Source organism: Oncorhynchus gorbuscha, unplaced genomic scaffold (genome assembly GCF_021184085.1).
Source record: "Oncorhynchus gorbuscha isolate QuinsamMale2020 ecotype Even-year unplaced genomic scaffold, OgorEven_v1.0 Un_scaffold_1412, whole genome shotgun sequence".
Classification (NCBI taxonomy): domain Eukaryota; kingdom Metazoa; phylum Chordata; class Actinopteri; order Salmoniformes; family Salmonidae; genus Oncorhynchus; species Oncorhynchus gorbuscha.
In genome coordinates, this window is record NW_025746197.1 from 51,297 (window position 1) to 65,000 (window position 13,704).

General features: G+C 37.8%; 1 protein-coding gene across 1 annotated transcript in view; it reads right to left on the minus strand.

Moving 5' to 3' along the window:
• Positions 1-6,662: 6,662 nt before the first annotated feature.
• LOC124022755 (microfibril-associated glycoprotein 4-like) overlaps positions 6,663-13,704 on the minus strand; it is an 8,768-nt gene continuing 1,726 nt past the window's right edge. The window contains exons 4-5 of the mRNA XM_046337444.1: positions 12,692-12,859; positions 6,663-7,265 (exon numbers count right to left, since the gene is read on the minus strand). Of these exons, the coding sequence (XP_046193400.1) occupies positions 6,985-7,265; positions 12,692-12,859 (449 nt within the window). The 3' untranslated portion in view covers positions 6,663-6,984. The remainder of the gene's footprint in view (positions 7,266-12,691; positions 12,860-13,704) is intronic.

Here is a 13,704-nt window from a genome sequence, read left to right on the forward strand (position 1 = left end):
CGGCAAGTCATAAAGGTAGAGCACGAAAATTCAAGCCCCTTGGGTGCTGCCATAGTTACATTAGAAGTGGACATCCAAGAAGGCTCAAGGTCATTTGCCACAGATAAAATGCAGTTAAATCAGACTATATCTACCTTAGCTTTGATTGGACATGTCAACAACATACTTTCAAAATCTTAGCTAGCAGTCATCATCATGTATCAAGTCAACAATCTACTGGCAAAATCATTTTAATCCTTGTCATATGAAGATAAATAATGAAGAGAAACTATAGATAAAACGTGTCGGTGCTCACCGGCCATTGGACATAAACATTACACAACAAGTTGGAAATCGCAAATTCAACAATGAGTGGTTTGGAAGGAATCAGTGGCTAACTGCAAGCATTGCAAAGCAATCATTAGCCTGCTATTCAGTGGAGTGGCTGTGGGGTCCCAAGTCTAAGATTAATGGTCTCTTTTCCTAGTTTAAAATTATAAACATTCACCACTGGCCATGCTGTCAATGAAGCATGATTTGTGCCACGCTCAAAACAAGTGTTAACTCAGAACTACAAAATCTGACTTTAGTGAGTTCAAGACAACTGGGAATATTGGGAAAAACGAGCTACGGACTGGGAAAACTTTCATCCAACTCTGAATTGTAAAATGTGGAACTCGGGCCTCTTTCTAGAACTATGACCTGAAGATCAGTGACGTCATGAATCGACCTTGTTTTTTTTCTTCAGAGTTCCCAGTTGTCTTGAAAGCACCATAAATCCAGAGAATACCAGACTTTGATGACAAAGTTTGCCACTAAAATAATAATAATAGGGGAGGGGAGGTTGTTAAAAAATGTTCTTCAAAACGTTCTTCAAAACGTTCTTCGAGGATCCATTAAAAGGGGTTCTTTGAAATTCCGTTCAAAGAACCCCTTTTAATGTTAATGGATCCTCGAAGAACCTGTTGAAGAATATGATGAATATGATGATGATGATGATGATGGTGATGATGAATATGATGATGAATATGATGATGATGAATATGATGATGATGATGATGAATATGATGATGATGATGATGGTGATGATGAATATGATGATGAATATGATGATGATGAATATGATGATGATGATGATGAATATGACGATGATGATGATGATGATGATGATGGTGATGATGAATATGATGATGAATATGATGATGATGAATATGATGATGATGATGATGAATATGACGATGATGATGATGATGATGATGATGTGATGATGATGGTGATGATGAATATGATGATGATGATGATGGTGATGAATATGATGATGGTGATGAATATGATGGTGATGATGATGATGATGATGAATATGATGATGAATATGATGATGAATATGATGATGATGAATATGATGATGAATATGATGATGAATATGATGGTGATGATGATGATGATGATGAATATGATGGTGATGAATATGATGATGAATATGATGGTGATGATGATGAGGATGAATATGATGGTGATGATGATGATGATGATGAATATGATGATGAATATGATGGTGATGATGATGATGATGAATATGATGATGATGATGAATATGATGATGAATATGATGATGAATATGATGATGATGATGAATATGATGATGAATATGATGATTGATATGATGATGATGATGAATATGATGATGATGATGAATATGATGATGATGATGAATGTGATGATGATGATGAATATGATGAATATGATGATGATGATGATGATGATGATGATGATGATGATGATGATGATGATGATGATGATGATGATGATGAATATGATGATGAATATGATGATGAATATGATGATGATGATGATGATGATGATGAATATGATGATGATGATGAATATGATGATGGTGATGAATATGATGAATATGATGATGATGATGATGATGAATGATGATGATGATGAATATGATGATGATGATGATGATGATGATGATGATGATGATGATGATGATGATGATGATGATGATGATGAATATGATGAATATGATGATGATGATGAATATGATGATGGTGATGATGATGAATATGATGATGATGATATGATGATGGTGATGATGAATATGATGATGAATATGATGATGGTGATGATGAATATGATGATGATGAATATGATGGTGATGATGATGATGATGAATATGATGGTGATGATGATGAATATGATGGTGATGATGATGATGATGATGAATATGATGATGATGATGAATATGATGAATAGGATGATGAATATGATGATGAATATGATGATGATGATGATGATGAATATGATGATGAATATGATGAATATGATGATGAATATGATGATGAATATGATGATGAATATGATGATGAATATGATGAATATGATGAATATTATGATGAATATGATGATGATGATGATGGTGATGAATATGATGATGATGATGGTGATGAATATGATGATGGTGATGAATATGATGATGATGATGATTAGGATGATGAATATGATGAATATGATGATGGTGATGATGATGATAAATATGATTATGATGAATATGATGATGATGATGATGAATATGATGATGAACATGATGATGAATATGATGATGATTAATACGATGAATAGGATGATGAATATGATGATGAATATGATGATGATGATGATGAATATGATGATGATGATGGTGATGAATATGATGATGATGATGGTGATGAATATGATGATGGTGATGAATATGATGATGATGATGAATAGGATGATGAATATGATGAATATGATGATGATGAATATGATGATGAATATGATGATGATGATGAATATGATGATGATGATGATGAATATGACGATGATGATGATGATGATGATGATGTGATGATGATGGTGATGATGAATATGATGATGATGATGATGGTGATGAATATGATGATGGTGATGAATATGATGGTGATGATGATGATGATGATGAATATGATGATGATATGATGATGATGAATATGATGATGAATATGATGATGAATATGATGATGATGATGATGATGAATATGATGATGATATGATGATGATATGATGATGATGATGATGATGATGATATGATGGATGATGATGATGATATGATGATGAATATGATGGTGATGATGATGATGATGAATATGATGATGATGATGAATATGATGATGAATATGATGATGGATATGATGATGATGATGAATATGATGATGAATATGATGGTGATGATGAATATGATGATTAATATGATGATTGATATGATGATGATGATGAATATGATGATGATGATGAATATGATGATGATGATGAATGTGATGATGATGATGAATATGATGAATATGATGATGATGATGATGATGATGATGATGATGATGATGAATATGACGATGATGATGATGAATATGATGATGATGATGAATATGATGATGAATATGATGATGAATATGATGATGATGATGATGATGATGATGAATATGATGATGATGATGAATGATGATGATGAATATGATGATGATGATGAATATGATGATGATGATGATGATGATGATGATGATGAATATGATGATGAATATGATGATGAATATGATGATGATGATGATGATGGTGATGATGAATATGATGATGATGATGATGATGATGATGATGATGATGATGATGAATATGATGATGATGATGATGATGATGATGATGATGATGATGATGATGATGAATATGATGATGATGATGAATATGATGATGGTGATGATGATGAATATGATGAATATGATGATGATGATGATGGTGATGATGAATATGATGATGAATATGATGATGATGATGATGAATATGATGATGATGAATATGATGATGATGAATGATGAATGATGATGATGATGATGATATGATGATGATATGATGATGATGATGATGATGATGATGATGATATGATGATGATGATGAATATGATGAATATGATGATGAATATGATGATGATATGATGATGATGATGATGATATGATGATGAATATGATGATGAATATGATGATGAATATGATGATGATGATGATGATGATGAATATGATGATGATGATGATGAATATGATGATGATGATATGATGAATATGATGATGAATATGATGATGAATATGATGATGATGATGATGATGAATATGATGATGATGATGAATGATGATGATGATGGTGATGAATATGATGATGATGATGATGAATATGATGATGGTGATGAATATGATGATGATGATGAATATGATGAATATGATGAATATGATGATGGTGATGATGATGATAAATATGATTATGATGAATATGATGATGATGATGATGAATATGATGATGAATGATGATGATGATGATGATGATGATGATTAATGATGAATGATGATGAATATGATGATGAATATGATGATGATGATGATGAATATGATGATGATGATGGTGATGAATATGATGATGATGATGGTGATGAATATGATGATGGTGATGAATATGATGATGATGAATAGGATGATGAATATGATGATGGTGATGATGATGATAAATATGATGATGATGAATATGATGATGATGATGATGAATATGATGATGAACATGATGATGAATATGATGATGAATATGATGAATATGATGATGAATATGATGATGAATATGATGATGATGAATATGATGATGATGATGAATATGATGATGATGATGATGAATATGATGATGAATATGATGATGAATATGATGATGATGATGAATATGATGAATATGATGATGAATATGATGATGAATATGATGATGATGAATATGATGATGAATATGATGATGATGATGATGATGAATATGATGAATATGATGAATATGATGATGAATATGATGATGATGATGATGATGATGATGAATATGATGAATATGATGAATATGATGATGAATATGATGATGAATATGATGATGATGATGATGATGAATATGATGATGATGATGATGATGATGATGATGATGAATATGATGATGAATATGATGAATATGATGGTGATGATGAATATGATGATGAATATGATGATGATGATGATGATGAATATGATGAATATGATGAATATGATGATGAATATGATGATGATGATGATGATGATGAATATGATGAATATGATGAATATGATGATGAATATGATGATGAATATGATGATGATGATGATGATGAATATGATGATGATGATGATGATGATGATGATGATGATGAATATGATGATGAATATGATGAATATGATGAATATGATGATGAATATGATGATGAATATGATGATGATGATGATGATGATGATGAATATGATGATGATGATGATGATGATGAATATGATGATGAATATGATGATGATGATGATGATGATGATGATGATGATGATGATGAATATGATGATGATGATGATGATGATGATGATGATGATGATGATGATATGATGATGATGGTGATGATGATGATGATGAATATGATGATGGTGATGATGATGATGATGATGATGATGAATATGATGATGATGATGAATATGATGATGATGATGAATATGATGATGATGATAAATATGATGATGATGATGATGATGATAAATATGATGATGATGGTGATGATGATGAATATGATGATGATGATGATGATAAATATGATGATGATGGTGATGATGATGATGATGAATATGATGATGATGATGAATATGATGATTATGAATATGATGATGACGATGATGAATATGATGATGATGATGAATATGATGATGAATATGAGGTTGATGAAGATGATAGATGCACACAACCATTTTGCAATGAAAACTCTAAGATCATGTTACAACCTTGACTTGACAACCATGACACATTCAGCCATCCAATCTGACTGATTATAATAAATAAATAAATACATGCAGTAAATAAAAAGACAGAATGCAGTGAATTTGTCTTTAAATGCTTTAATTATTATTTGAGTCAAGTAACAGTGGAATCAAGAGACAGAGAGCCCATCGTGCTGCTATAACATGAAACGCTACTTTAACATCCAAGATGATAACAATAGTGATGATATAGTGACCATATAAGAGACAGAGAGCCCATCGTGCTGCTATAACATGAAACACTACTTTAACATCCAAGATGATAGTGATAATGTAATGACCATATTATTCTCTTGGTGTCAGTGTTACAGTGATAATGTAGTGACCATATTGTTTCTCTAGGTGTCAGTGTTACAGTGATAATGTAGTGACCGTACTGTTCTCTAGGTGTCAGTGTTATAGTGATAATGTAGTGACCGTACTGTTCACTAGGTGTTAGTGTAATAGTTATAATGTAGTGACCATATTGTTTCTCTAGGTGTCATTGTAATGTAGTGACCGTACTGTTCTCTAGGTGTTAGTGTTATAGTGATAATGTAGTGACCATATTGTTTCTCTAGGTGTCAGTGTTATAGTGATGATGTAGTGACCATATTGTTTCTCTAGGTGTCAGTGTTATAGTGATGATGTAGTGACCATATTGTTTCTCTAGGTGTCAGTGTTATAGTGATGATGTAGTGACCATATTGTTTCTCTAGGTGTCAGATGTGATGATGAGTGACAGTATTGTTTCTCTAGGTGTCAGTGTTACAGTGATGATGTACAGTGAGTGTAACAGTGATGATGTACCATACTGTTCTCTAGGTGTCAGTGTAACAGTGATGATGTAGTGACCATACTGTTCTCTAGGTGTCAGTGTTACAGTGATAATGTAGTGACCGTACTGTTCTCTAGGTGTCAGTGTTACAGTGATGATGTAGTGACTGTACTGTTCTCTAGGTGTTAGTGTTACAGTGATGATGTAGTGACTGTACTGTTCTCTAGGTGTTAGTGTTACAGTGATGATGTAGTGACTGTACTGTTCTCTAGGTGTTAGTGTCTGACTGGCTAGCTCTGGTGCCCCCTCCTCCACATTGTATTTGTGGAGTCATTTAGAGATGGTGACATTAGGTCAGGACTGATAGAGTCAGGTATGTTACTCCTGCTCCTGAACAGCCACAGCATCAGAGACAGCCCTGATCTTAAAGGAAATGCTTTTCAGAGAGTAGTTTAACCCTTTCCAGTGCTCCCAAAAAACAGACACTTGAGTGAAAGATGTTTCCGGATGTGGGGCGTACAGGGAGTTAGGGTTAGCATGCGTACAGGCACTGTACCAGAATCCACCCAGGTGGCGCCTGGCACAGTGCTCTTCCGAGGTATCTTGATCTTTGTCGTAGGTGCTGAACTTCATGCCATTGCTAAACGACAAGGAGTCCCCTGAGAATCAACCAAAAAAACAGAGCTAAAAAAAGTACCAACAGACAGAGTACAGTAAACCAACAGACAGAGTGTAACCTGTTAAACCAACAGACAGAGTACAGTAACCTGGTTAAACCAACAGACAGAGTACAGTAACCTGGTTAAACCAACAGACAGAGAACAGTAACCTGGTTAAACCAACAGACAGAGTACAGTAACCTGGTAAACCAACAGACAGAGTCCAACAGACAGAGAACAGTAACCTGGTTAAACCAACAGACAGAGAACAGTAACCTGGTTAAACCAACAGACAGAGTACAGTAACCTGGTTAAACCAACAGACAGAGTACAGTAACCTGGTTAAACCAACAGACAGAGTACAGTAACCTGGTTAAACCAACAGACAGAGAACAGTAACCTGGTTAAACCAACAGACAGAGTACAGTAACCTGGTTAAACCAACAGACAGAGTACAGTAACCTGGTTAAACCAACAGACAGAGTACAGTAACCTGGTTAAACCAACAGACAGAGTACAGTAACCTGGTTAAACCAACAGACAGAGAACAGTAACCTGGTTAAACCAACAGACAGAGCACAGTACAGTAACCAGGTTAAACCAACAGACAGAGTACAGTAACCTGGTTAAACCAACAGACAGAGACAGTAACCTGGTTAAACCAACAGACAGAGTACAGTAACCTGGTTAAACCAACAGACAGAGAACAGTAACCTGGTTAAACCAACAGACAGAGTACAGTAACCTGGTTAAACCAACAGACAGAGAACAGTAACCTGGTTAAACCAACAGACAGAGTACAGTAACCTGGTTAAACCAACAGACAGAGTACAGTAACCTGGTTAAACCAACAGACAGAGACAGAACCTGGTTAACAGTAACCTGGTTAAACCAACAGACAGAGTACAGTAACCTGGTTAAACCAACAGACAGAGAACAGTAACCTGGTTAAACCAACAGACAGAGTACAGTAACCTGGTTAAACCAACAGACAGAGTACAGTAACCTGGTTAAACCAACAGACAGAGTACAGTAACCTGGTTAAACCAGACAGAGTACAGTAACCTGAAACCAACAGACAGAGTTAAACCAAACCAGACAGAGAACAGTACAGAGTACAGTAACCTGGTTAAACCAACAGACAGAGAACAGTAACCTGGTTAAACCAACAGACAGAGTACAGTAACCTGGTTAAACCAACAGACAGAGTACAGTAACCTAAACCAACAGACAGAGTACAGTAACCTGGTTAAACCAACAGACAGAGTACAGTAACCTGGTTAAACCAACAGACAGAGAACAGTAACCTGGTTAAACCAACAGACAGAGTACAGTAACCTGGTTAAACCAACAGACAGAGTACAGTAACCTGGTTAAACCAACAGACAGAGTACAGTAACCTGGTTAAACCAACAGACAGAGTACAGTAACCTGGTTAAACCAACAGAGTACAGTAACCTGGTTAAACCAACAGTGACAGAGTACAGTAACCTGGTTAAACCAACAGACAGAGACAGTAACCTGGTTAAACCAACAGACAGAGTACAGTAACCTGGTTAAACCAACAGACAGAGAACAGTAACCTGGTTAAACCAACAGACAGAGTACAGTAACCTGGTTAAACCAACAGACAGAGTACAGTAACCTGGTTAAACCAACAGACAGAGAACAGTAACCTGGTTAAACCAACAGACAGAGTACAGTAACCTGGTTAAACCAACAGACAGAGAACAGTAACCTGGTTAAACCAACAGACAGAGTACAGTAACCTGGTTAAACCAACAGACAGAGTACAGACAGACAGAGTAGGTTAAACCAACAGACAGAGTACAGTAACCTGGTAACCTAAACCAACAGACAGAGTACAGTAACCTGGTTAAACCAACAGACAGAGAACAGTAACCTGGTTAAACCAACAGACAGAGTACAGTAACCTGGTTAAACCAACAGACAGAGTACAGTAACCTGGTTAAACCAACAGACAGAGTACAGTAACCTGGTTAAACCAACAGACAGAGAACAGTAACCTGGTTAAACCAACAGACAGAGAACAGTAACCTGGTTAAACCAACAGACAGAGTACAGTAACCTGGTTAAACCAACAGACAGAGTACAGTAACCTGGTTAAACCAACAGACAGAGTACAGTAACCTGGTTAAACCAACAGACAGAGTACAGTAACCTGGTTAAACCAACAGACAGAGACAGTACAGTAACCTGGTTAAACCAACAGACAGAGAACAGTAACCTGGTTAAACCAACAGACAGAGTACAGTAACCTGGTTAAACCAACAGACAGAGTACAGTAACCTGGTTAAACCAACAGACAGAGTACAGTAACCTGGTTAAACCAACAGACAGAGTACAGTAACCTGGTTAAACCAACAGACAGAGAACAGTAACCTGGTTAAACCAACAGACAGAGTACAGTAACCTGGTTAAACCAACAGACAGAGTACAGTAACCTGGTTAAACCAACAGACAGAGTACAGTAACCTGGTTAAACCAACAGACAGAGAACAGTAAACCAACAGACAGAGTACAGTAACCTGGTTAAACCAACAGACAGAGTGGTTACAACAGTAACCTGGTTAAACCAACAGACAGAGTACAGTAACCTGGTTAAACCAACAGACAGAGTACAGTAACCTGGTTAAACCAACAGACAGAGAACAGTAACCTGGTTAAACCAACAGACAGAGTACAGTAACCTGGTTAAACCAACAGACAGAGTACAGTAACCTGGTTAAACCAACAGACAGAGTACAGTAACCTGGTTAAACCAACAGACAGAGTACAGTAACCTGGTTAAACCAACAGACAGAGAACAGTAACCTGGTTAAACCAACAGACAGAGAACAGTAACCTGGTTAAACCAACAGACAGAGTACAGTAACCTGGTTAAACCAACAGACAGAGTACAGTAACCTGGTAACCTAAACCAACAGACAGAGAACAGTAACCTGGTTAAACCAACAGACAGAGTACAGTAACCTGGTTAAACCAACAGACAGAGTACAGTAACCTGGTTAAACCAACAGACAGAGAACAGTAACCTGGTTAAACCAACAGACAGAGGTAAACAGTAACCTGGTTAAACCAACAGACAGAGTACAGTAACCTGGTTAAACCAACAGACAGAGTACAGTAACCTGGTTAAACCAACAGACAGAGTACAGTAACCTGGTTAAACCAACAGACAGAGAACAGTAACCTGGTTAAACCAACAGACAGAGTACAGTAACCTGGTTAAACCAACAGACAGAGAACAGTAACCTGGTTAAACCAACAGACAGAGTACAGTAACCTGGTTAAACCAACAGACAGAGTACAGTAACCTGGTTAAACCAACAGACAGAGAACAGTAACCTGGTTAAACCAACAGACAGAGTACAGTAACCTGGTTAAACCAACAGACAGAGAACAGTAACCTGGTTAAACCAACAGACAGAGTACAGTAACCTGGTTAAACCAACAGACAGAGTACAGTAACCTGGTTAAACCAACAGACAGAGTACAGTAACCTGGTTAAACCAACAGACAGAGAACAGTAACCTGGTTAAACCAACAGACAGAGTACAGTAACCTGGTTAAACCAACAGACAGAGAACAGTAACCTGGTTAAACCAACAGACAGAGTACAGTAACAGACAGAGTACAGTAACCTGGTTAAACCAACAGACAGAGTACAGTAACCTGGTTAGACAGAGTACAGTAACCTGGTTAAACCAACAGACAGAGAACAGTAACCTGGTTAAACCAACAGACAGAGTACAGTAACCTGGTTAAACCAACAGACAGAGTACAGTAACCTGGTTAAACCAACAGACAGAGAACAGTAACCTGGTTAAACCAACAGACAGAGTACAGTAACCTGGTTAAACCAACAGACAGAGTACAGTAACCTGGTTAAACCAACAGACAGAGTACAGTAACCTGGTTAAACCAACAGACAGAGAACAGTAACCTGGTTAAACCAACAGACAGAGTACAGTAACCTGGTTAAACCAACAGACAGAGTACAGAAACCTGGTTAAACCAACAGACAGAGTACAGTAACCTGGTTAAACCAACAGACAGAGAACAGTAACCTGGTTAAACCAACAGACAGAGAACAGTAACCTGGTTAAACCAACAGACAGAGTACAGTAACCTGGTTAAACCAACAGACAGAGTACAGTAACCTGGTTAAACCAACAGACAGAGTACAGTAACCTGGTTAAACCAACAGACAGAGTACAGTAACCTGGTTAAACCAACAGACAGAGTACAGTAACCTGGTTAAACCAACAGACAGAGAACAGTAGGGTTAAACCAACAGACAGAATACAGTAACCTGGTTAAACCAACAGACAGAGAACAGTAACCTGGTTAAACCAACAGACAGAGTACAGTAACCTGGTTAAGTAGGGTCTGCCATCATGCCCTGTGAACTGGACTGTGTATTTACAGGAAGTAGAGTCTGCCATCATGCCCTGTGAACTGGACTGTGTGTTTACAGGAAGTAGGGTCTGCCATCATGCCCTGTGAACTGGACTGTGTGTTTACAGGAAGTAGGGTCTGCCACCATGCCCTGTGAACTGGACTGTGTGTTTACAGGAAGTAAGCTCTGCCATCATGCCCTGTGAACTGGACTGTATGTTTACAGGAAGTAGCAACAGCATGACTTTAGATCGTTAGAACACATTTGCCAAAAGCTACAAAATACACCTGACTAGATTTATGTAAATGTGTTCAGTACCAGTCAACAGTTTGGACACGCCTCCTCATTCAAGGGTTTTTCTTAAATTTGTACTATTTTCTACATTGTAGAATAATAGTGAAGACATCAAAACTATGAAATAACACACATGAGATCATGTAGAAACCAAAAAAGTCTTCAACAAATCAAAATATATTTGAGATTCTTCAAAGTAGCCACTCATTGACTTGATGACAGCTTTGCACACTCTTGGCATTATCTCAACCAAAATGATCACTAATCAGGTTTTCAAGATATGTAACTTTCAAAATATCTGCTTTTTTTACAGGGATTTCTGTATTTTAAAGTACAAATACCAAAATATAGTTTTTGGGTTGAGTTTTCCTTTAAGACTGAACTCTTCACTCTAAACTTTGTGGCGGAAGCAAGAACATCTGATGTCACCATCGTCTATGGTGTCACATCATAACTCTTCCCCTGTGTGTGTGTTTAGTTCCTACGGGTTGTTGGAAATAGTTAACATTTCCAACAACCAGTTCACAGGGAATGGTGGCAGACCCTACTTCCTGTAAACACACAGTCCAGTGTGTTTCTACGGGTTGTTGGAAATAGTTCACATTTCCAACAACCCGTAGGAACTAAACACACACACAGGGGAAGAGTTATGATGTGACACCATAGACGATGGTGATGATGTTAAGGCTGAAGAAGAAGAAGAACTCACCTGCCCCTCCGTCTACATAAGTGCCCAGTCTCAGTGTGTATCCGTAGTTCTCAGGATCAATGGAGAAGGACGTGTATTTAGCATAAACTTTCCCTCCCTCAAAGTCCTCCATGTCCACTCTCAGCTCATTCTTCTTCCTCATCGTCAGGAGGAAGATGTTATCCAGACCTGACAAGAACAGAAAGCATTAAGGTCCTGTTACATTTCAGCTCCTAGCTCCTTTCCTTACCTCCTATCCCCTTTCTTTTAGCTCCTAACCCCCTTCCTTTTACTCCTAGCCCCTTCCCCTAGCTCTTAGCCCTTTCCTCTAGCTCTTAGCCCCTTCCTCTAGTTCCTAGCCCCTTCCCCTAGCCCCTTCCTCTAGATCCTAGCCCCTTCCCCTAATCCCTTCCTCTAGCTCTAGCCCTTCCTCTAGATCCTAGCCCCTTCCTCTAGATCCTTGCCCCTTCCCCTTGCCCTTTCCTCTAGCTCCTAGCCCCTTCCCCTAGCCCTTTCCCCCTAGCTCTTGGCCCCTTCCTCTAGATCCTAGCCCCTTCCTCTAGATCCTTGCCCCTTCCCTAGCCCTTTCCCCTAGCTCTTGGCCCCTTCCTCTAGCTCCCCCTTCCTTTTACTCCTAGCCCCTTCCCCTTCCCCTAGCCCTAGCCCTCTGTTAGCCCTTTCCTCTAGCCCCTAGCCCTTTCCTCTAGATCCTAGCCCCATTCTCTAGCTCCTAGCCCTTTCCTCTAGATTCTAGCCCCTTCCTATAGCTCCTAGCCCCTTCCTCTAGCTCCTAGCCCCTTCCTCTAGCTCCTAACCCCTTCCTTTTAGTCCTATCCCCTTCCCCAACTCCTAGCCCCTTCCCCTAGCGCCTAACCCCTTTCTCTACTTCCTAGCCCCTTCCCCTAGCTCCTAACCCCCTTCTCTAGTTCCTTCACTGTTCAATGCTGTCAGTGCAGTACAGATCCTAGCCCCTTCCGCTAGCTCCTTCCTCTAGCTCCTAGCCCCTTCCTCTAGTTCCTAGCCCCTTTCCCTAG